The following is a 26,259-nucleotide window of genomic DNA, read 5'->3' as shown; positions in this document are numbered from 1 at the left end:
GCAAGTTGAACGAGTGGATTACTCAAATCGATGGTGCCAACTAAACTGACTTTTTGTAATATAAAGAAGGATTTTATCTACATAATGACACTAGATGTTATAGCTTATAGCCCTTTGGATGACAAATCAGGGGAAGATTTTCAAAAAGTGAATATTTAATCGTTATATGTGAATGTATGAAACCTGTGCCAGCGTCGTCCTCAAACAATCGCATGGTATTCTTTCACTGTAATAGCTACTGTAAATTGGACAGTGCAATTAGATTAACAAGAATTTAAGCTTTCAGCCGATATAAGACACTTATATGTACCTAAATGTTTAAAATCCATCATACTTAGGATTATTTATTTGAATTGTGCGCCCTCCAGTTTCACCGGAAGTTGACAATGGACAATCCAGGGTCAGGGGCGGGAGGGTGGTAATGAAGAAATATACAATGGTAGAGGAAGTATAGACAAAATAATCTACTCTCTCTTCCTCTCTTTCATCACCTCGTCAGCAGGGCCTTGTGTGTGTGGTCAGAACAGGAAGGGGAAGGAGGAGGGTCTATAAGTCTATAACTGGAGATCACAGAGTCTCACTCAGCAGCAAGACAGAATGGAACTCACACCACTCTGCTGGCAGCTCTGTAAGTACTCTCTCTTTCTCTCTGTGTGTTTGCGTGTCGCAGCAGGAGAGATAGAACATATCTGTAATTATCTGTATGGCGTAATATCTATGTGGTTTAATATCTGTATAGTTTAATATCTGTATGTATATGTGTGGATTAATATCTGTATAGTTTAATATCTGTATGTATATGTGTGGATTAATATCTGTATAGTTTAATATCTGTATAGTTTAATATCTGTGTATATATGTGTGGATTAATATCTGTATAGTTTAATATCTGTATGTATATGTGTGGATTAATATCTGTATAGTTTAATATCTGTATGGTTTAATATCTGTATGGTTTAATTTCTGTATGGTTTAATTTCTGTATAGTTTAATTTCTGTGTAGTTTCATTTCTGTGCAGTTTAATATCTAAGGGGTGCGTAACTGGCGGCAGGGAAGTCAGGCGCAGGAGAGCAAAACTGGGTAATCAACGGAGCAGTTTTATTCATAAAACCACCGGCATCCAGAACAACAAAACAATGGGTACAAAACCCGTCACGCACCAGAGAAAACGTGCACATGCACTTACAAAAAACAATTCCACACAAAGACATGGGGGGAACAGAGTTAAGTTAAATACACAACATGTAATGATGGAATTGAGACCAGGTGTGTGGGAAGACAAGACAAAACAAATGGAAAATTAAAAGTGGATTGATGATGGCTAGAAGACCGGCGACGCCGAACGCCGCCCGAACAAGGAGAGGAACTGACTTCGGCGGAAGTCGTGACAATCCATATAATTTAATATCTGTACGGTTTAATATCTATATAGTTTAATATCTATATAGTTTAATATCTGTATAGTTTAATATCTATATGGTTTAGTATCTATATAGTTGAATATCTATATAGTTTAATATCTATATGGTTTAATATCTATATGGTTTAATATCTATATGGTTTAATATCTATATTGTTTAATATCTATATGGTTTAATATCTATATAGTTTAATATCTATATAGTTTAATATCTATATGGTTTAATATCTGTATGGGTTAATATCTATATAGTTTAATATCTATATGGTTTAATATCTGTATAGTTTAATATCTATATGGTTTAGTATCTATATAGTTTAATATCTATATAGTTTAATATCTATATAGTTTAATATCTGTATGGGTTAATATCTATATAGTTTAATATCTATATGGTTTAATATCTGTATGGGTTAATATCTATATAGTTTAATATCTATATGGTTTAATATCTGTATAGTTTAATATCTATATGGTTTAATATCTATATAGTTTAATATCTATATAGTTTAATATCTGTATGGATTAATATCTATATAGTTTAATATCTATATGGCTTAATATCTGTATGGGTTAATATCTATATAGTTTAATATCTATATGGTTTAATATCTGTATAGTTTAATATCTATATGGTTTAGTATCTATATAGTTTAATATCTATATAGTTTAATATCTGTATGGATTAATATCTATATAGTTTAATATCTATATGGTTTAATATCTACATGGTTTAATATCTATATACACTGCTCAAAAAAATCCTAGATCTGAATGAAAGAAATAATATTATTAAATACTTTTTTCTTTACATAGTTGAATGTGCTGACAACAAAATCACACACAAATAATCAATGGAAATCCAATTTATCAACCCATGGAGGTCTGGATTTGGAGTCACACTCAAAATTAAAGTGGAAAACCACACTACAGGCTGATCCAACTTTGATGTAATGTCCTTAAAACAAGTCAAAATGAGGCTCAGTAGTGTGTGTGGCCTCCACATGCCTGTATGACCTCCCTACAACACCTGGGCATGCTCCTGATGAGGTGGCGGATGGTCTCCTGAGGGATCTCCTCCCAGACCTGGACTAAAGCATCCGCCAACTCCTGGACAGTCTGTGGTGCAACGTGGCGTTGGTGGATGGAGCGAGACATGATGTCCCAGATGTGCTCAATTGGATTCAGGTCTGGGGACCTGGCGGGCCAGTCCATAGCATCAATGCCTTCCTCTTGCAGGAACTGCTGACACACTCCAGCCACATGAGGTCTAGCATTGTCTTGCATTAGGAGGAACCCAGGGCCAACCGCACCAGCATATGGTCTCACAAGGGGTCTGAGGACCTCATCTTGGTACCTAATGGCAGTCAGGCTACCTCTGGCGAGCACATGGAGGGCTGTGCGGCCCCCCAAAGAAATGCCACCCCACACCATGACTGACCCCCTGCCAACATCCTCATGCTGGAGGATGTTGCAGGCAGCAGAACGTTCTCCACGGCGTCTCCAGACTCTGTCACGTCTGTCACGTGCTCAGTGTGAACCTGCTTTCATCTGTGAAGAGCACAGGGCGCCAGTGGCGAATTTGCCAATCTTGGTGTTCTCTGGCAAATGCCAAACGTCCTGCACGGTGTTGGGCTGTAAGCACAACCCCCACCTGTGGACGTCGGGCCCTCATACCACCCTCATGGAGTCTGTTTCTGACCGTTTGAGCAGACACGTGCACATTTGTGGCCTGCTGGAGGTCATTTTGCAGGGCTCTGGCAGTGCTCCTCCTGCTCCTCCTTGCACAAAGGCGGAGGTAGCGGTCCTGCTGCTGGGTTGTTGCCCTCCTACGGCCTCCTCCACGTCTCCTGATGTACTGGCCTGTCTCCTGGTAGCGCCTCCATGCTCTGGACACTACGCTGACAGACACAGCAAACCTTCTTGCCACAGCTCGCATTGATGTGCCATCCTGGATGAGCTGCACTACCTGAGCCACTTGTGTGGGTTGTAGACTCCGTCTCATGCTACCACTAGAGTGAAAGCACCGCCAGTATTCAAAAGTGACCAAAACATCAGCCAGGAAGCATAGGAACTGAGAAGTGGTCTGTGGTCACCACCTGCTGAAACACTCCTTTATTGGGGGTGTCTTGCTTATTGCCTATAATTTCCACCTGTTGTCTATTCCATTTGCACAACAGCATGTGAAATGTATTGTCAATCAGTGTTGCTTCCTAAGTGGACAGTTGTGTTGTTTAAGTGTTCCCTTTATTTTTTTGAGCAGTATAGTTTAATATCTATATGGTTTAATATCTGTATGGGTTAATATCTATATAGTTTAATATCTGTACGGTTTAATATCTATATAGTTTAATATCTATATAGTCGTGACAATATATATAGTTTAATATCTATATGGTTTAATATATGTATTGTTTAATATCTGTATTGTTTAATTTCTGTGTGGTTTAATATCTATATATTTTAATATCTGTACGGTTTAATATATTGTTCAATATCTATATATTTTAATATCTGTATGGTTTAAATTCTGTATAGTTTAGTTTTTGTGTGGTTAAATATCTATATAGTTTAATATCTATATAGATCAATTTCTGTGCGGTTTAATATCTATATAGTTTAATATCTATATAGTTTAATATCTATATAGGTTAATATCTATATAGTTTAATATCTATATAGTTTAATATCAATGTAGTTGTCATAAGCGTCGTAATGGACAGACCAAGGTGCAGCGGGTATAGTGCTCATCTTCTTTTACTTTATTAGAAAAGGAACACTCAAACAAAATAAACAAAAAATGACGAAACAGTTCCATAAGGCAACACAGGCTATACAGAAAACAACCACCCACAAAACCCAAAGGAAAACAGGCTGCCTAAGTATGGCTTCCAATCAGAGACAACGAAAAACACCTGCCTCTGATTGGACTCGGCCAAACATAGAAAAAGAAAACTAGAATAAACATAGAAATAGAAAATATAGAACAAAAATCCCCTAAACACACCCTGACCATACTACAATGACAAATGAACCCTTTTACTGGTCAGGACGTGACAGTAGTTTAATTTCTGTATAGATTAATTTCTGTGTGGTTTAATATCTATATAGTTTAATATCTGCATGGTTTATTGTCTATATAGTTTAATATCTATATAGTTTAATTTCTGTGTGGTTTAATATCTATATAGTTTAATATCTATATAGTTTAATATCTGTATGGTTAATTATCTGTATAGTTTAATATCTGTATGGTTAATTATCTATACAGTTTAATATCTAAATAGTTTAATATGTATATGGTTTAATATATGGTTTAACATCTATTTAGTTTAATATAGTTGAATAATAATTAATAATAATAATAACAATTAATTTAATATAGTTTAATATCTAAATGGTTTAATATCTATATAGTTTAATATCTGTGTGGATTAATATCTATATAGTTTAATTTCTGTGTGGTTTAATATCTGTATAGTTTAATATCTGTATGGTTAATTATCTGTATAGTTTAATATGTGTATGGAAAATTATCTATACAGTTTAATATCGAAATAGTTTAATATCTGTATGGTTTAATATCTGTGTGGTTTAATATCTATATAGTTTAATATCTGTTTGGTTTAGTGTCTGTATGGTTTAAAATCTATGTAGTTTAATATATGTATAGTTTTATCTGTATCGTTTAATATCTACGTAGTTGATTATCTATATGGTTTAATATCTATGTGGTTTAATATCTGTATGATTTATTACATGTATTTTGTAATCCACAAAACATTAAAAACACCTGCTGTTGTACCACAATACACATTAAAATTCATTGAACACATTAAACTTCACATTCTACACAATGAAAAACACATTATTATACACAATAAATGAAATGCAAAACACAATCATAAAAAGTGATCCTATCCACCTATCCATCTGAATGACCGAGAGACACCAATTCCTTCAATTTTAAACTGTATTGTAGATTATTCCACAACACGGCGCAAGGAAAGCAAAGGCTGATCTACCTAACTCTCTGGACACTAAAGGCTGATCTACCTAACTCTCTAGACACTAAAGGCTGATCTACCTAAATCTCTAGACACTAAAGGCTGAGCTACCTAACTCTCTAGACACCAGAAACTAAAGGCTGATCTACCTAACTCTCTAGACACTAAAGGCTGATCTACCTAACTCTCGAGACACTAAAGGAGTCTCCACTTAACTCTCTAGACACTAAAGGAGTCTCCACCTAACTCTCTAGACACTAAAGGAGTCTCCACCTAACTCTCTAGACACTAAAGGAGTCTCCACCTAACTCTCTAGACACCAGAAACTAAAGGCTGATCTTCCTAACTCTCTAGACACTAAAGGTGTCTCCACCTAACTCTCTAGACACCAGAAACTAAAGGCTGATCTTCCTAACTCTCTAGACACTAAAGGTGTCTCCACCTAACTCTCTAGACACCAGAAACTATTGGCTGATCTTCCTAACTCTCTAGACACTAAAGGCGTCTCCACCTAACTCTCTAGACACGAAAGGCGTCTCCACCTAACTCTCTAGACACTAAAGGAGTCTCCACCAAACTCTCTAGAAACTAAAGGAATCTTCACCTAACTCTCTAGACACTAAAGGAGTCTCCACCTAACTCTCTAGACACTAAAGGAGTCTCCACCTAACTCTCTAGACACTAAAGGAGTCTCCACCTAACTCTCTAGACACTAAAGGAGTCTCCATAGTTAACCAACCCTGTGAACGGGATTGATAACTTGATAACATTAATGTTAGGTCATTTGGAAGTTTGTGGGGCAGGGCTTTGTAAACAGAAAGAGCGTGATGATGTGATCTACATGACTTCAAAGGTCCAGTCCACCAATGATGAGTAGTAAAACTGTCTCCTGTGACAAAATGAAGGGCTTTATGAAAAACAGCTTCTAGGGGTTTAACATTAGAGGCATCTGCGCTTTGATAAATAGTATCACCATAATCAACAACAGGTAGACAGGTTGATAAATAGTATCACCATAACAACAGGTAGAAAGGCTGATAAATAGTATCACCATAACAACAGGTAGAAAGGCTGATAAATAGTATCACCATAACAACAGGTAGAAAGGCTGATAAATAGTATCACCATAACAACAGGTAGAAAGGTTGATAAATAGTATCACCATAACAACAGGTAGACAGGTTGATAAATAGTATCACCATAACAACAGGTAGACAGGTTGATAAATAGTATCACCATAACAACAGGTAGACAGGTTGATAAATAGTATCACCATAATCAACAACAGGTAGAAAGGTTGATAAATAGTATCACCATAACAACAGGTAGAAAGGTTGATAAATAGTATAACCATAACAACAGGTAGAAAGGTTGATAAATAGTATAACCATAACAACAGGTAGAAAGGTTGATAAATAGTATAACCATAACAACAGGTAGAAAGGTTGATAAATAGTATAACCATAACAACAGGTAGACAGGTTGATAAATAGTATCACCATAACAACAGGTAGACAGGTTGATAAATAGTATCACCATAACAACAGGTAGACAGGCTGATAAATAGTATCACCATAACCAACAGGTAGACAGGTTGATAAATAGTATCACCATAACAACAGGTAGACAGGTTGATAAATAGTATCACCATAACAACAGGTAGAAAGGCTGATAAATAGTATAACCATAACAACAGGTAGAAAGGTTGATAAATAGTATAACCATAACAACAGGTAGAAAGGCTGATAAATAGTATAACCATAACCATCACCATAAGGTCAGCAGGGGGGTAATGGGACTGTAGTCTTGTCTCAGCCAGGTCAGCAGTCGGGGCAATTGTGTACATAATAGTATCATCTGTACACAACATGGCCTAAAAGTATGTGGACACCCCTTCATATTAGTGGATTCGGCTATTTCAGCCACACACGTTGCTGACAGGTGTGTAAAATTGAGCACACTGTCATGCAATCTCCATAGACAAACATTGGCAGTAGAATGGCCTTACTGAAGAGCTCAGTGACTTTCAACTTGGCACCGTCATAGGATGCCACCGTTCCATCAAGTCAGTTCATCAAATTTCTGCCCTGCTAGAGCTGCCCCGGTCAAGTATAAGTGCTGTTATTGTGAAGTGGTAACGTCTTGGAGCAACAACGGCTCAGCCACAAAGTGGTAGGCCACACAAGCTCAAAGAACGGGGCCACCGAGTGCTGTAGCGCGTAAAAATCGCCTGTCCTCGGTTGCAACACTCCACAAAGCAAGTCCTGCTGGCTCTATCTTATCTTGATTATTGTCCAGTCAAATGGTCAAGTGCTGCAAAAAAATAACTAGTTAAACTGCAGCTGGCCCAGAACAGAGCGGCATGTTTTGCTCTTCATTATAATCAGAGGGCTGACATAAATACTATGCTGCCAGTCTCTCTTGGATAAGAGTTGAGGAGAGACTGACTGCATCACTTCTTCTTTTTATAAGAAACATGAATGTGATGAAAATCCCAAATTGTTTGCTTTGTCAACTTACACACAGCTCTGACACACACACTTACCCCACCAGACATGCCACCAGGGGTCTTTTCACAGTCCACAGGTCCAGAACAAATTCAAGGGAAACGTACGGTATTATAGAGAGCCATGAGTGCATGGAACTCCCTTCCATCTAATATACAGTATTATAGAGAGACATGAACTCCCTTCCATCTAATATACAGTATTATAGAGAGCCATGAACTCCCTTCCATCTAATATACAGTATTATAGAGAGCCATGAACTCCCTTCCATCTAATATACAGTATTATAGAGAGCCATGAACTCCCTTCCATCTAATATACAGTATTATAGAGAGACATGAACTCCCTTCCATCTAATATACAGTATTATAGAGAGCCATGAACTCCCTTCCATCTAATATACAGTATTATAGAGAGCCATGAACTCCCTTCCATCTAATATACAGTATTATAGAGAGCCATGAACTCCCTTCCATCTAATATACAGTATTATAGAGAGACATGAACTCCGTTCCATCTAATATACAGTATTATACAGTCATGAACTCCCTTCCATCTAATATACAGTATTATTATAGAGAGACATGAACTCCCTTCCATCTAATATACAGTATTATACAGTCATGAACTCCCTTCCATCTAATATACAGTATTATAGAGAGACATGAACTCCCTTCCATCTAATATACAGTATTATAGAGAGCCATGAACTCCCTTCCATCTAATATACAGTATTATAGAGAGCCATGAACTCCCTTCCATCTAATATACAGTATTATAGAGAGCCATGAACTCCCTTCCATCTAATATACAGTATTATAGAGAGACATGAACTCCCTTCCATCTAATATACAGTATTATACAGTCATGAACTCCCTTCCATCTAATATACAGTATTATAGAGAGACATGAACTCCCTTCCATCTAATATACAGTATTATACAGTCATGAACTCCCTTCCATCTAATATACAGTATTATAGAGAGCCATGAACTCCCTTCCATCTAATATACAGTATTATACAGTCATGAACTCCCTTCCATCTAATATACAGAGCCATGAACTCCCTTCCATCTTATATAGCGCAAGTGAAACCTGGTTTCAAAAAAACAAAAATACAAAGGCAAAGGGTGGCTACTTTGAAGAATCTAAAATATTAAATATATTTTGATTTGTGTAACACTTCTTTGGTTATTACATGATTCCATATGTGTTATTTCATAGTTTTGATGTCTTCACTATTATTCCACAATGTAGAAAATAGTAAAAAATAAAGAAAAACCCTTGAATGAGTGGGTGTGTCCAAACTTTTGACTGGAACTGTACGTGGAACAGCTCAGTGTTTACATCATGTACCATAGTGATAGTTCTCTCTGTGTGTTTCAGTGTTTACATCATGTACCATAGTGATAGTTCTCTCTGTGTGTTTCAGTGTTTACATCATGTACCATAGTGATAGTTCTCTCTGTGTGTTTCAGTGTTTACATCATGTACCATAGTGATCGTTCTCTCTGTGTGTTTCAGTGTTTACATCATGTACCATAGTGATAGTTCTCTCTGTGTGTTTCAGTGCTGTTGAGTACACTGGTATACTGTAGCCTCGGACAAGGTGGAGGTGAGTACATTTATCTATATTCATCACCTGTTCTATAATAGTAACATTTCTCTATATTCATCACCTGTTCTATAATAGTAACATTTATCTATATTCATCACCTGTTCTATAATAGTATCATTTATCTATATTCATCACCTGTTCTATAATAGTAACATTTCTCTATATTCATCACCTGTTCTATAATAGTAACATTTATCTATATTCATCACCTGTTCTATAATAGTAACATTTCTCTATATTCATCACCTGTTCTATAATAGTAACATTTATCTATATTCATCACCTGTTCTATAATAGTAACATTTATCTATATTCATCACCTGTTCTATAATAGTAACATCTCTCTATATTCATCACCTGTTCTATAATAGTAACATTTATCTATATTCATCACCTGTTCTATAATAGTAACATTTATCTATATTCATCACCTGTTCTATAATAGTAACATTTATCTATATTCATCACCTGTTCTATAATAGTAACATTTCTCTATATTCATCACCTGTTCTATAATAGTAACATTTCTCTATATTCATCACCTGTTCTATAATAGTAACATTTATCTATATTCATCACCTGTTCTATAATAGTAACATTTCTCTATATTCATCACCTGTTCTATAATAGTAACATTTATCTATATTCATCACCTGTTCTATAATAGTAACATTTATCTATATTCATCACCTGTTCTATAATAGTATCATTTCTTCCTGGTCTCTTCATTGGTTCTTCATGTCTCCAGTCCTTATTCTCTTAGTAAATAATGTTCCATAATGGATCTCCACCTGTTCTAGCTGCTCTCACCTGCAACACATCACAGGGTAGAAAGTGATACTCTGTGATGTGAGATACAGACTCATATAGCTACATAATGACTATAACTCCATACAGACTCATATAGCTACATAATGACTATAACTCCATACAGACTCATATAGCTACATAATGACTATAACTCCATACAGACTCATATAGCTACATAATGACTATAACTCCAACCCTGGGGTTAATAGCTCCAATCCAACCCTGGGGTTAATAGCTGCAATCCAACCCTGGGGTTAATAGCTGCAATCCAACCCTGGGATTAATAGCTGCAATCCAACCCTGGGGTTAATAGCTGCAATCCAACCCTGGGGTTAATAGCTGCAATCCAACCCTGGGGTGGGTTATCGTAAATCAGGTCTGCAGAACTACAATAGAGAGACTGTCACTTCTCTCTCCTCCCTCCCTCCCTCCCTCCCTCCCTCCATTCTGTCTCTCTCTCACTATTTATCTTTCTCCCGCTCTCTCCACTCTACCCTCCATCCCTCTCTCTATCTCTCTCTCTCCCACTCTCTCTCTCTCCACTCTCTCCACTCTCTCCTCTCTCCATCCAGTCTCTCTCTCTCTATTTATCTTTCTCCCACTCTCTCCACTCTACCCCCCCTCCTGTTTCTCTCTCTATTTCTCTCTCTTCCTCTCTCCATATCAATTCAATTCAATTCAAGGGGCTTTATTGTCATGGGAAACACATGTTAACATTGCCAAAGTAAGTGAGGTAGATAATATACAAAAGTGAAATAAACAATAAAAATGAACAGTAAAAACTCACAGAAGTTCCAAAAGAATAAAGACATTTCAAATGTCATATTATGTATATATACAGTGTTGTAACAATGTACAAATGGTTAAAGTACAAAAGGGAAATTAAAAAAGCATAAATATGGGTTATATTTACAATGGTGTTTGTTCTTCAATGGTTGCCCTTTTCTTGTGGCAACAGATCACAAATCTTGCTGCTGTGGTGGAACACTGTGGTATTTCACCCAGTAGATATGGGAGTTTATCAAAATTGGGTTTGTTTTCGAATTCTTTGTGGATCTGTGTAATCTGAGGGAAATATGTGTCTCTAATATGGTCGTACATATGGCATACATCTTTCTATCTCTCTCTATTTCTCTCGCTTTCTCTCTCTCTCTCTGCCCCCCCCCCACCCACCATCTCTCGCTCTCTCTCTCTCTCTCTCTGTGTGTGTGTGAGTCCAGTGAGTGTGCATAGAGCCAGTTTGATTGACTGTTCAGGCTTGGTGGTGCAGCTGTAGAACATTTGGCAGATCTGAGGGCCCATGCCAAATCTTTTCACCCTCCTGAGGGGGTAGAGGCATTGTCGTGCCCTCTTCACGACTGTCTTGGTGTGTTTGGACCATAATAATGTGGACATCGAGGAACTTGAAGCTCTCGACCCGCTCCACTTCAGCCCCATTGATGTGAATGGGGGCATGCTCAGCCCCACGTTTCCTGTAGTCCACGATCATCTCCTTTGACTTGCTGACGTTGAGGGAGAGGTTTTCGTCCTGGCACCACACTGCCAGGTCTCTGACATCCTAGGCCTATCTCTCATCGTTGTCGGTGATCAGGCCTACCACCGTTATGTCGTTGTCAAACTTGATGATGGTGTTGAAGTCGTGTGTGGCCATGCAGTCGTGGGTGAACAGGGAGTACAGGAGGGGACTGAGCACGCACCCCTGTGGGTTCCCGGGGTTGAGGATCAGTGTGGCAGATGTGTTGTTGCCTACCCTCACCACCTGCGGGCAGTCTGACAGGAAGTCCAGGATCCAGTTGCTGAGGAAGGTGTTTAGTCCCAGGATCCTTAGCTTAGTGATGAGCTTTGAGGGTATTATGGTATTGAACGCTGAGCTGTAGTCAATGAACAGCATTCTCACATAGGTGTTTCTTTTGTCCAGGTGGGAAAGGGCAGTGTGGAGTGCAATAGAGATTGCATCATCTGTGGATCTGTTGGTGTGGTATGCGAATTGGAGTGGGTCTAGGGTTTCTGGGGTAATGGTGTTGATGTGAGCCATGACCAGCCTTTCAAAGCATTTCAAGGCTACAGACTTGAGTGCTACGGGTCGGTAGTCATTTAGGCAGGTTACCTTAGTGTTCTTGGGCACAGGGACTATGGTGGTCTGCTTGAAACATGTTGGTATTACAGACTCAGTCAGGGACAGGTTAGAAATGTCATTGAAGACACAAGTTTGTCAGCGGATTCTCTGAGTACACGTCCTGCTAATCCGTCTGGCCCTGTGGCCTTGTGTATGTTGACCTGTTTAAAGGTCTTACTCACGTTGGCTACGGAGAGCGACAACACACAGTCGTCCGGAACAGCTGATGCTCTCTTGCATTTGTGAATGTTGACCTGTCTGAAGGTATGATAACATGTAATCTACAAGGGCTCATGACATGGTGGGAGCTATGGATATTGTCATTTAGAGCGTTTATTTGCAGAAAATGACAACTGGTCAAAATAACAAAAAAGATGCAGTGTTGTCAGACCTCGAATAAAGCAAAGAAAATAAGTTCATATTAATTTTTAAACAACACAATACTAATGTTTTAACTTAGGAAGAGAGAACCCTGATTTCCCTCATCAGCTTTCATGCGTCTTGGCATACTCTCCACCAGTCTTCCAAATTGACGTTGAGTATGCTGGTCCTGGCGTTTAAATTCAAGCAGCTCGGCTTTGTTTGATGTCTTGTGACCGTCCATCTTCATCTTGATCACATTCCAGAGATTTTCAATGGGGTTCAGGTCTGGAGATTGGACTGGCCATGACAGGGTCTTGATCTGGTGGTCCTCCAGCTACAATGGGGTTCAGGTCTGGAGATTGGGCTGGACATGACAGGGTCTTGATCTGGTGGTCCTCCAGCTACAATGGGGTTCAGGTCTGGAGATTGGGCTGGCCATGACAGGGTCTTGATCTGGTGGTCCTCCAGCTACAATGGGGTTCAGGTCTGGAGATTGGGCTGGCCATGACAGGGTCTTGATCTGGTGGTCCTCCAGCTACAATGGGGTTCAGGTCTGGAGATTGGGCTGGCCATGACAGGGTCTTGATCTGGTGGTCCTCCAGCTACAATGGGGTTCAGGTCTGGAGATTGGGCTGGACATGACAGGGTCTTGATCTGGTGGTCCTCCAGCTACAATGGGGTTCAGGTCTGGAGATTGGACTGGCCATGACAGGGTCTTGATCTGGTGGTCCTCCAGCTACAATGGGGTTCAGGTCTGGAGATTGGGCTGGACATGACAGGGTCTTGACCTGGTGGTCCTCCAGCTACAATGGGGTTCAGGTCTGGAGATTGGACTGGCCATGACAGGGTCTTGACCTGGTGGTCCTCCAGCTACAATGGGGTTCAGGTCTGGAGATTGGGCTGGACATGACAGGGTCTTGATCTGGTGGTCCTCCATCCACACCTTGATTGACCTGGCTGTGTGGCATGGAGCATTGTCCTGCTGGAAAAAACTATCCTCAGAGTTGGGGAACATTGTCACTATCAGGTATGAAAGACCCAGATGCAGACCACGTCGTAATAAACACTAGTTTAATGATCCAATAGGGGCAGGCAATACACAGGTCAAGACTGGGTAATCAGAGGTGGGGCAACGGTACCGGACGACGGGCAGGTTTCAGGGTCAGGGTATGCAGAGGTCGGTAATCCAGAGGGGGGCAAAGGTACAGGTCTGCAGGCAGAGTGGTCAGGGGCAGGCAGAGTGGTCAGGCAGGCGGGCTCAGAGTCAGGACAGGCAAGGGTCAAAACCAGGAAGGCGAGAAAAAGAGAGACTGGGAAAAGGAGCTGAAACACAAAATGGTGGTTGACTTGACAAACAAGACGAACTGGCAACAGACAAACAGAGAACACGTATAAATACCCAGGGGATAATGGGGAAGATGGGCGGGGAGGGGGGGTGGAAACAATCACAAAGACAGGTGAAACAGATCAGGGTGTGACAGTCAGAGCAGAAGGAAGCACGTTTTCTTCCAGAACAACCTTGTACGTGGCTTGATTCATGCATCCTTCACGAAGACAAATCTGCCCGATTCCAGCCTTGCTGAAACACCCCCCTGACCACCACCGATCCTCCACCAAATTTCACAGTGTGCGACCTGGAGAGGCCTACAAGCCACAATGTGTGCATTGATATGTAGGTTACGTGTGCCTTTAAAAAAAATATATATTGAGCCCATATACTAACCCTACCTACCCCTACACTAACCTACCTCTACACTAACCCTACCTACCCCTACACTAACCTACCTCTACACTAACCCTACCTACCCCTACACTAACCTACCTCTACACTAACCCTACCTACCCCTACACTAACCTACCTCTACACTAACCCTACCTACCCCTACACTAACCTACCTCTACACTAACCCTACCTACCCCTACACTAACCTACCTCTACACTAACCCTACCTACCTTACACTAACCCTACCTACCCTACACTAACCCTACCTACCCTACACTAACCCTACCTACCCTACACTAACCCTACCTACCCTACACTAACCCTACCTACCCCTACACTAACCCTATCTACCCTACACTAACCCTACCTACCCTACACTAACCCTACCTAATCTACACTAACCCTACCTACCCCTACACTAACCCTACCTACCCCTACACTAACCCTACCTACCCTACACTAACCCTACCTACCCCTACACTAACCCTACCTACCCTACACTAACCCTACCTACCCCTACACTAACCCTACCTACCCTACACTAACCCTACCTAATCTACACTAACCCTACCTACACTAATATATATAGAATAGCCAGGTTAAACAGCTAGAGAATAGCCTCTCTCTGCTCTGTTTCAGCATCTCTGGTTAGTATATAAAGCCTTGTCTCCAGATCTCAGGATAGTGTCCTACCCTCATCACCAGGTTAAACAGCTAGAGAATAGACTCTCTCTGCTCTGTTTCAGCATCTCTGTTAGAATATAAAGCCTTGTCTCCAGATCTCAGGATAGTGTCCTACCCTCATCACCAGGTTAAACAGCTAGAGAATAGCCTCTCTCTGCTGTGTTTCAGTATCTCTGTTCCAATACAGGCTCTACTGCTCTTGAGGGCCTTATTTAATAATTTACTTTAGACAATGCAACTCTCTCACTCTCTTTCTCTCTCTATCCCTCTGTCTGTCTTTCTCTCTCTCTGTCTCTCTGTCTCTTTCTCAGATCTCTCTCTTCCAGCCTCTCTGAGTGTCAGTCCTGACAGATCTCAGTTCTTTGAATATGAGTCTGTCTCTCTGAGCTGTGAGGTTCAGGGGAACTCTGCTGGATGGAGAGTGGTGAGGAACACATCGAGAAGAATCCTTTCAGAGTGTGATACTGACTGGGGAAAACAACAAGGGTCTTCATGCACCGTGTCACTAATACCATCAGACAGTGGAGTGTACTGGTGTGAGTCTGGGTCTGGAGAACACAGCAATGCTGTCAACATCACAGTACATGGTATGTCCACAAACACCATCTACTAACATTATAGGGTTTAGTGGTTCATCTGGTTTCAGATAGCTGATGTTATGTTTATATATGATGTTTATATATTATATACAGCTGGAGCTGTGATCCTGGAGAGACCTGTTTATATATGATGTTTATTTATTATATACAGCTGGAGCTGTGATCCTGGAGAGACCTGTTTATATATGATGTTTATATATTATATACAGCTGGAGCTGTGATCCTGGAGAGACCTGTTTATATATTATATACAGCTGGAGCTGTGATCCTGGAGAGACCTGTTTATATATGATGTTTATATATTATATACAGCTGCTGCTGTGATCCTGGAGAGCCCTGTTTATATATGATGTTTATATATTATATACAGCTGGTCCTCTGATCCTGGATAGACCTGTTTATATATGATGTTTATATATTATATACAGCTGGAGCTGTGATCCTGGAGAGCCCTGCCCTTCCTGTGACTGAGGGAGATTCTGTGACTCTGCGCTGCAGATATCAGGGAACTCCCTCTGACCTCACAGCTGTTTTCTACAAAGATGGATCCCTCATCAGGACTGAGACTACAGGAGAGATGACCATCCCTGCAGTATCCAAGTCAGATGAAGGACTCTACAAGTGTACCAACTCTGAAGGAGAATCACCAGACAGCAGGATGACAGTGACATGTGAGGAGAGAGTTACCTTATTTATATAAGATACAACATTTCAACCTTTTCCATTTCAATATAGTATGATACACTACACGACCACAAGCATGAGAACAAATCAGACAGAAGAAAAAAGCATGGAAAGATCGTACCTCATCAACTTACCTTGAACTCCTCAATTTCATCTTCCTAGAACAGTGAAGTGTGGAGGGCAAGGAGTGGATGGAGAGAGAATGAGAGAGAGAGAGAAATAAAGAAAGAGGGAAAGAGAGAACTAAAGAAAGATGGAGGGAGGGAGACAAGTTCAGACAGGATTGACCACCAAGATGAGCCAGTTTACCAGAGGCCGACCGAGAGAAAGAGAGAAGAGGGAAAGAGAGACACATTGATAAGAACACCAGACCCAGAAGTGAGGCTACACTGGTGACATGGCAACATGAAAATTCTAATGAACACTGTGTGGTTTCTCCAGAACACTGTGTGGTTTCTCCAGAACACTGTGTGGTTTCTCCTGAACACTGTGTGGTTTCTCCAGAACACTGTGTGGTTTCTCCAGAACACTGTGTGGTTTCTCCTGAACACTGTGTGGTTTCTCCTGAACACTGTGTGGTTTCTCCAGAACACTGTGTGGTTTCTCCTGAACACTGTGTGGTTTCTCCAGAACACTGTGTGGTTTCACATGACCACTGTGTGGTTTCTCCTGAACACTGTGTGGTTTCTCCAGAACACTGTGTGGTTTCTCCTGAACACTGTGTGGTTTCTCCAGAACACTGTGTGGTTTCTCCAGAACACTGTGTGGTTTCTCCAGAACACTGTGTGGTTTCTCCAGAACACTGTGTGGTTTCTCCTGAACACTGTGTGGTTTCTCCAGAACACTGTGTGGTTTCTCCAGAACACTGTGTGGTTTCTCCAGAACACTGTGTGGTTTCTCCAGAACACTGTGTGGTTTCTCCAGAACACTGTGTGGTTTCTCCAGAACACTGTGTGGTTTCTCCAGAACACTGTGTGGTTTCTCCTGAACACTGTGTGGTTTCTCCAGAACACTGTGTGGTTTCTCCAGAACACTGTGTGGTTTCTCCTGAACACTGTGTGGTTTCTCCAGAACACTGTGTGGTTTCTCCAGAACACTGTGTGGTTTCTCCAGAACACTGTGTGGTTTCTCCAGAACACTGTGTGGTTTCTCCTGAACACTGTGTGGTTTCTCCAGAACACTGTGTGGTTTCTCCAGAACACTGTGTGGTTTCTCCAGACCACTGTGTGGTTTCTCCAGAACACTGTGTGGTTTCTCCTGAACACTGTGTGGTTTCTCCAGAACACTGTGTGGTTTCTCCAGAACACTGTGTGGTTTCTCCTGAACACTGTGTGGTTTCTCCTGAACACTGTGTGGTTTCTCCAGAACACTGTGTGGTTTCTCATGAACACTGTGTGGTTTCTCCTGAACATTGGGGGGTTTCTCAAAAAGAAGAAGCTGGTAATATCACCAATCTACCTGTGGACAACCATGGACAATCTACAGTGATGTGATTGGTCCTGAAGGGGATGATGGTAGTATTCTACAGGATGTGATTGGTCCTGAAGGGGATGGTGGTAGTATTCTACAGTGATGTGATTGGTCCTGAAGGGGATGGTGGTAGTATTCTACAGTGATGTGATTGGTCCTGAAGGGAATGGTGGTAGTATTCTACAGTGATGTGATTGGTCCTGAAGGGGATGGTGATAGTATTCTACAGGATGTGATTGGTCCTGAAGGGGATGGTGGTAGTATTCTACAGGATGTGATTGGTCCTGAAGGGGATGGTGGTAGTATTCTACAGGATGTGATTGGTCCTGAAGGGGATGATGGTAGTATTCTACAGTGATGTGATTGGTCCTGAAGGGAATGGTGGTAGTATTCTACAGTGATGTGATTGGTCCTGAAGGGGATGGTGGTAGTATTCTACAGTGATGTGATTGGTCCTGAAGGGGATGGTGGTAGTATTCTACAGTGATGTGATTGGTCCTGAAGGGGATGGTGATAGTATTCTACAGTGATGTGATTGGTCCTGAAGGGGATGGTGGTAGTATTCTACAGGATGTGATTGGTCCTGAAGGGGATGGTGGTAGTATTCTACAGGATGTGATTGGTCCTGAAGGGGATGGTGGTAGTATTCTGGGTTTTCTGTGTTTCTCCTGATGTTTCCTGGTTCTGAACATGATTGCTGGGCCATGTTGACAGAGGACATACGACCCACGTGGGTCATCCGCAGCTTCTCAAAGTTCACCATCTACTTCATAGTTGTTCCCTGGGGAAAGACAAGAGAGGCTGTTAGTTAGAACAGATTGATTAACTTCTCAGGGCTACGTTAGTAGACCCACCCACGGTTCACACTATTCAACAACCAGTGAAATATCAGTGACAGATTTCAAAAAAGCTTCACGGGGAAATCACACTTTGCAATAATCTGAGTACGGCGCTCAGAAAAATACATCAGGCAATACAGATACCCGCCATTTTGGAGTCATCTAAAATCATAAATAACATTATAAATATTCACTTACCTTTGATGATCTTCATCAGAAGGCACTTCCAGGAATCCCAGGTCCACAACAAATGTTGTTTTGTTCGATAAAGTCCATAATTTATGTCTAAATACCTCCTTGTTGTTTGCGCGTTCAGTAAGCTACTCCAAATGTAGGAAGTGCGCCAAAAATGTCACGATGAAAAGTCAAAAAAGTTATATTTACCTTCGTAGAAACATGTCAAACGTTGTATAGCATCAATCTTTAGGGCCTTTTTAACATAAATATTCAATAATCGTAACGGCTGTCTGTGGAAAGAGTAGACAGCGGAGTTAGTGTTCATCTTGAGTTTTAATAAACGTAAGAACACTATACAACAAAACAAGAAAACCAACAACCAAACAGTCCTGTCAGGTTCAAGACACTAAACAGAAACAATCCCCCACAAAACCCAAAGGAAAAACAGGCTCCTTATGTGTGACTCCCAATCAGCAACAACGAACTACAGCTGTGCCTGATTGGGAGCCACACACGGCCCAAAACAAAGAAATACAAAAACATAGAAAAATGAACATAGAACGCCCACCCAATGTAACACCCTGGCCTAACCAAAATAAAGAACAAAAAACCCTCTCTATGGCCAGGGCGTTACAATAATATTCCAACAGGATGATTCCAATGTCTTGAAAAACGTTATGGAACACAGCTACCTCATCATGTGAATGCGCGCCACTAAACTCATGTCATTTTCTGAGTCACCAACTTCCCGGCCTTCTTGCTTGCTCTCTGTTCACTGCAAAAGCCTGAAACAAGGTTCATCTAGTGGAAGCCTTAGGAAGTGCAAAAGTGAACCCTAAGTCACTGTGTGTTAGATAGGCAATGACTTGAAAGGACTACAAGCATCAGATTTCCCACTTCCTGGTTGGATTTTTCTCAGGTTTTTGCCTGCCATATGAGTTCTGTTTTACTCACAGACATCATTCAAACAGTTTCAGAAAGTTCAGAGTGTTCTCTATCCAAATCTACTAATAATATGCAAATATTTTACTCTGGGCCCGAGTATTAGGCAGTTTACTCTGGGCACGCTTTTCATCCGAAAATGAAAATACTGCCCCCTATACCTTATAAAGTTAAGATATACTGTATTTGTATTGTCTAATATTTTGGTCTTTGGTGAAGAAATTATTTATGTTTATATATTATATACTGCTGGAGCTGTGATCCTGGAGAGACCTGTTTATATATTATATACAGCTGGTGCTGTGATCCTGGAGAGACTTGTCTATATATGATGTTTATATATTATATACAGCTGGAGCTGTGATCCTGGAGTGACCTGTTTTATATATGATGTTTATATATTATATACAGCTGGAGCTGTGATCCTGGAGAGACCTGTTTATATATGATGTTTATATATTATATACAGCTGGTGCTGTGATCCTGGAGAGACCTGTTTATATATGATGTTTATATATTATATACAGCTGGAGCTGTGATCCTGGATAGACCTGTTTATATATGATGTTTATATATTATATACAGCTGGAGCTGTGATCCTGGAGAGACCTGTTTATATATGATGTTTATATATTATATACAGCTGGAGCTGTGATCCTGGAGAGACCTGTCTATATATGATGTTTATATATTATATACAGCTGGTGAGAGACCTGCCCTTCCTGTGACTGAGAGAGATTCTGTGACAGGTGAGAATATGAGAAACCATGACATTCATATTATCTTGTCCTTCTTTACACTTGTCATCATGGGTGAGACATAACATTCATAATAGTTCTTATAATCTCTGCTTGGTCATTAGTAGTAATTCATACTGTACGTCTAAGATAATATTAACTTCTCACGCTACCGTCCCACCCACAGTTCACACTATTCAACAGCCAGTGAAATATCAGGGCGGCAAATTCAAAACAACAAAATGTTATAATTCAAATTTCTCAAACATACAACTATTTTACACCATTTTATAGTTACACCTCTCCTTAATCTAACCACATTGTCCGATTTCAAAAAGGCTTTACGGCGAAAGCATAAAGTTAGATTATGTTAGGACAGTGCCAACACAAGAAAAACCACACAGCCATTTTCCAAGCAGGAGAGGTGTCACAAAAACCAGAAATACAGCTACAATTAAGCACTAACCTTTGACGATCTTCATCAGATGACACTCCTAGGACTCAATGTTACACAATACATGTATGTTTTGTTCGATAAAGTTCATATTTATATCCAAAAACTCAATTTTACATTGGCGCGTGATGTTCAGAAAATATTTTGCCTCCAAAACTGCCGGTGAATCAGCACAACAATTTACAAAAATACTCATCATAAACATTGATAAAATATTAAACTGTTAATCAAAGAAATATAGATAAACATCTCCTTAATGCAACCGCTGTGACAGATTTAAAAAAAGCTTCACCGGGAAGCACACTTTGCTTATGGAACACAGCTACCTCATCACGTGAATGTGCGCATGTCATTTTCTGAGTCACCAACTTCACAGACTTCTTGTTCGCTCTCTGTTCACTGCAGACGCCTGAAACAAGGTTCATCTAGTGGAAGCCTTAGGAAGTGCAAAAGTGAACCCTAAGTCACTGTGTGTTAGATAGGCAATGACTTGAAAGGACTACAAGCATCAGATTTCCCACTTCCTGGTTGGATTTATCTCAGGTTTTTGCCTGCCATATGAGTTCTGTTTTACTCACAGACATCATTCAAACAGTTTCAGAAAGTTCAGAGTGTTCTCTATCCAAATCTACTAATAATATGCAAATATTTGACTCTGGGCCCGAGTATTAGGCAGTTCACTCTGGGCACGCTTTTCATCCGAAATCGAAAATACTGCCCCCTATACCTTATAAAGTTAATCAGTTAGATTCTAACTATTTACTGTGTTGTTTCCTCGTGTGTTTTAATCAGTTAGATTCTAACTATTTACTGTTTTCTCTTGTGTTTTTCAAGCTAACGGCTCCACCTCATCCTCCTCTCTCCTCCTCCCTCTGTCTTTGTCTGGGTTGATGGCTGCTCTCGCCATCTCTCTGATCATTCTACTGGTCCTGTTCTGCAAGAAGAGGAACAAACATGTAGCAGCTGAACCCAGAGATGTTACCTATGCTGACGTCAGAATCACACAGGACCCAGAACCCAGGAGGAGAGGTACACACACACACACACACACACACACACACACACACACACACTTACACACACACACACACAGTTACACACACACACACACACACACACACAGTTACACACACACACAGTTACACACACACACACACACACACAGTTACACACACACACACACACACACAGTTACACACACACACACACACACACACACACACACACACACACACACACACACACACACACACACACACACACACACACACACACACACACACACACACACACACACACAGTTACACACACACACACACACACAGTTACACACACACACACACACACACAGTTACACACACACACACACACACAGTTACACACACACACACACACAGTTACACACACACACAGTTACACACACACACACACAAATACACAGTTACACACGCACACGCACACTCACACACACAGTACAGTGTCTATATGTCTTTAACCCATTGTCTCGTCTCCTCCAGAGAAGTCTCCAGGAGCTGATCCAGTCTACTCTGCAGTGAAGACCTCCAACACCACAGGTACTGTAATACTGTATAACACTATAACACCACAGGTACTGTAGTACTGAATAACACTATAACACCACAGGTACTGTAGTACTGTATAACACTATAACACCACAGGTACTGTATTACTGTATAACACTATAACACCACAGGTACTGTAGTACTGAATAACACTATAACACCACAGGTACTGTAATACTGTATAACACTATAAAACCACAGGTACTGTATAACACTATAACACCACAGGTACTGTATAACACTATAACACCACAGGTACTGTATAACACTATAACACCACAGGTACTGTAATACTGTATGACACTATAACACCACAGGTACTGTAATACTGTATAACACTAACACCACAGGTACTGTAATACTGTATAACACCACAGGTACTGTAATACTGTATAACACTAACACCACAGGTACTGTAATACTGAATAACACAATAACACCACAGGTACTGTAGTACTGTATAACACTATAACACCTCAGGTACTGTAATACTGTATAACACTATAACACCACAGGTACTGTATAACACTATAACACCACAGGTACTGTATAACACTATAACACCACAGGTACTGTGTAATACTGTATAACACTATAACACCACAGGTACTGTAGTACTGTATAACACTATAACACCACAGGTACTGTAATACTGAATACCACAATAACACCACAGGTACTGTAGTACTGAATAACACTATAACACCACAGGTACTGTAATACTGTATAACACCACAGGTACTGTAGTACTGTATAACACTATAACACCACAGGTACTGTAATACTGTATAACACTAACACCACAGGTACTGTAGTACTGTATAACACCACAGGTACTGTAGTACTGTATAACACCACAGGTACTGTAGTACTGTATAACACCACAGGTACTGTAGTACTGTATAACACCAAAGGTACTGTAATACTGTATAACACACACAGGTACTGTAATACTGTATAACACCACAGGTACTATAGTACTGTATAACACTATAACACCACAGGTACTGTAATACTGTATAACACTATAACACCACAGGTACTGTAATACTGTATAACACTATAACACCACAGGTACTGTAATACTGTATAACACTATAACACCACAGGTACTGTAATACTGTATAACACTATAACACCACAGGTACTGTAATACTGAATAACACTATAACACCACAGGTACTGTAATACTGTATAACACTATAACACCACAGGTACTGTAATACTGTATGACACTATAACACCACAGGTACTGTAATACTGTATAACACTAACACCACAGGTACTGTAATACTGTATAACACCACAGGTACTGTAATACTGTATAACACTAACACCACAGGTACTGTAATACTGAATAACACAATAACACCACAGGTACTGTAGTACTGAATAACACTATAACACCACAGGTACTATAGTACTGTATAACACTATAACACCACAGGTACTGTAATACTGTATAACACTATAACACCACAGGTACTGAAATACTGAATAACACTATAACACCACAGGTACTGTAATACTGTATAACACTAACACCACAGGTACTGTAGTACTGAATAACACTATAACACCACAGGTACTGTAATACTGTATAACACCACAGGTACTATAGTACTGTATAACACTATAACACCACAGGTACTGTAATACTGTATAACACTATCACCGCAGGTACTGTAATACTGTATAACACTATAACACCACAGGTACTGTAATACTGTATAACACTATAACACCACAGGTACTGTAGTACTGTATAACACTAACACCACAGGTACTGTAGTACTGTATAACACTATAACACCACAGGTACTGTAGTACTGAATAACACTATAACACCACAGGTACTGTAGTACTGAATAACACTATAACACCACAGGTACTGTATAACACTATAACACCACAGGTACTGTATAACACAATAACACCACAGGTACTGTAATACTGTATGACACTATAACGCCACAGGTACTGTAGTACTGTATAACGCCACAGGTACTGTAGTACTGTATAACACTATAACACCACAGGTACTGTAGTACTGTATAACACTATAACACCACAGGTACTGTAGTACTGTATAACACTATAACACCACAGGTACTGTAGTACTGTATAACACTATAACACCACAGGTACTGTAATACTGTATAACACTATAACACCACAGGTACTGTAGTACTGAATAACACTCAGACTATCCTCTCTCAGCTGGTCCAGTCTGTGTTAATATCCTCTCTCTCCCTGTGTTTAGTTCCAGGTGGATCTGGTCCAGTCTGTGTTAATATCCTCTCTCTCTCTCCTGTGTTTAGTTCCGGTGGATCTGGTCCAGTTCTCCTGTGTTTAGTTCCAGGTGGATCTGGTCCAGGTGATGTGACCTATGCTGACATCAACTATACAGAGAAGAGACAACACAACAGGAGGAGAGGTAGGAAGAAGGGAGAGACCAACAACACTCCCCTCATCTTTCTGAAGTAAATAATATGTTTTTACCGTGTTTTTAACAATAGTTGTAACCTGTTTATGTGTTTCTTTCAGAGAACGTCGTTCCAGACCCTGTCTACTCAGCAGTGAAGACAGACAGACAGAGATACAGGTCAGAAGGTCGTTCCAGACCCTGTCTACTTTTTTTCGTGTACCTCACTTTTTGTTCTGATTTACAAATGCAGCACTGTGTAGAGTTTAGATAAACATTGTACCATCTAAACCACTGTGTTTAGTGTAGATCAACATTGTACCATCTAAACCACTGTGTTTAGTGTAGATCAACATTGTACCATCTAAACCGCTGTGTTTTCTATAACCAAAAATATTGTTTCAGCTCTTTGCAAAAGACGCAAAAACAAAACTTAAGAACGGGAAGCATAGAAATATCTCACAAAGAACAGATCTACCGCTACTTAGATTGGCTTTAAAGCAGTATGACAGATCTATAACAAATATCTATGTGGATTTTGTTGGGTTGCTCAAAAAGTTACATATTGCCATTTTAACAAATGTAATCTGTGTGTCCTTTAGGTAGAGCTGTGTCTGGATCCAGGGACGTAATGTACAGACTGAGGTAGGTCCAGATCACTGTATCACTAACCCTATGTTGTGCATGTTGTGTTATGAATGATGTAGGATGTTGTGTTTGTTATGAATGCTGTAGCTTGTTGTGTTTGTTATGAATGCTGTAGCTTGTTGTGTTATGAATGATGTAGCATGTTGTGTTATGAATGATGTAGTGTGTTGTTAAGTATGATGTATCATGTTGTGTTTGTTATGAATGATGTAGCATGTTGTGTTATGAATGATGTAACATGTTGTGTTATGAATGATGTAGCATGTTGTGTTTGATATGAATGATGTAGCATGTTGTGTTTGCTATGAATGATGTAGCATGTCGTGTTTGTTATGAATGATGTAGCATGTCGTGTTTGTTATGAATTATGTAGCATGTTTTGTTTGTTATGAGTGATGTAGCATGTTGTGTTTGTTATGAATGATGTAGCATGTTTTGTTTGTTATGAATG

At 40.1% G+C, this 26,259-nt stretch overlaps 1 protein-coding gene across 3 annotated transcripts; it reads left to right on the top strand.

The window, feature by feature from the left end:
* The first annotated feature begins 549 nt into the window (after nt 1–549).
* On the top strand, nt 550–25,984 carry LOC106589967 (low affinity immunoglobulin gamma Fc region receptor III). Of its 3 annotated transcripts, XM_045711761.1 has the most exons (10): nt 550–628; nt 9,506–9,550; nt 15,562–15,837; nt 16,278–16,520; nt 20,663–20,710; nt 21,987–22,181; nt 22,670–22,726; nt 25,092–25,172; nt 25,283–25,340; nt 25,763–25,984. In XM_045711761.1, the coding sequence occupies exons 1-10, from the start codon at nt 598–600 to the stop codon at nt 25,764–25,766; spliced, it is 1,038 nt and encodes a 345-aa protein (XP_045567717.1). In that variant the 5' UTR covers nt 550–597; the 3' UTR covers nt 25,767–25,984. The 3 variants fall into 3 exon arrangements, with proteins under 3 accessions (XP_045567717.1, XP_045567718.1, XP_045567719.1); XM_045711762.1 differs by lacking the exon at nt 20,663–20,710 and having other exon boundaries at nt 25,763–25,983; XM_045711763.1 differs by lacking the exon at nt 15,562–15,837 and having other exon boundaries at nt 583–628; nt 25,763–25,983.
* The last annotated feature ends 275 nt before the right edge of the window (nt 25,985–26,259 follow it).

Source organism: Salmo salar, unplaced genomic scaffold, assembly GCF_905237065.1.
Source record: "Salmo salar unplaced genomic scaffold, Ssal_v3.1, whole genome shotgun sequence".
Taxonomy (NCBI): domain Eukaryota; kingdom Metazoa; phylum Chordata; class Actinopteri; order Salmoniformes; family Salmonidae; genus Salmo; species Salmo salar.
Note: the sequence above shows the minus strand (reverse complement) of the source record. Positions and strands in the feature narration are given on the sequence as shown.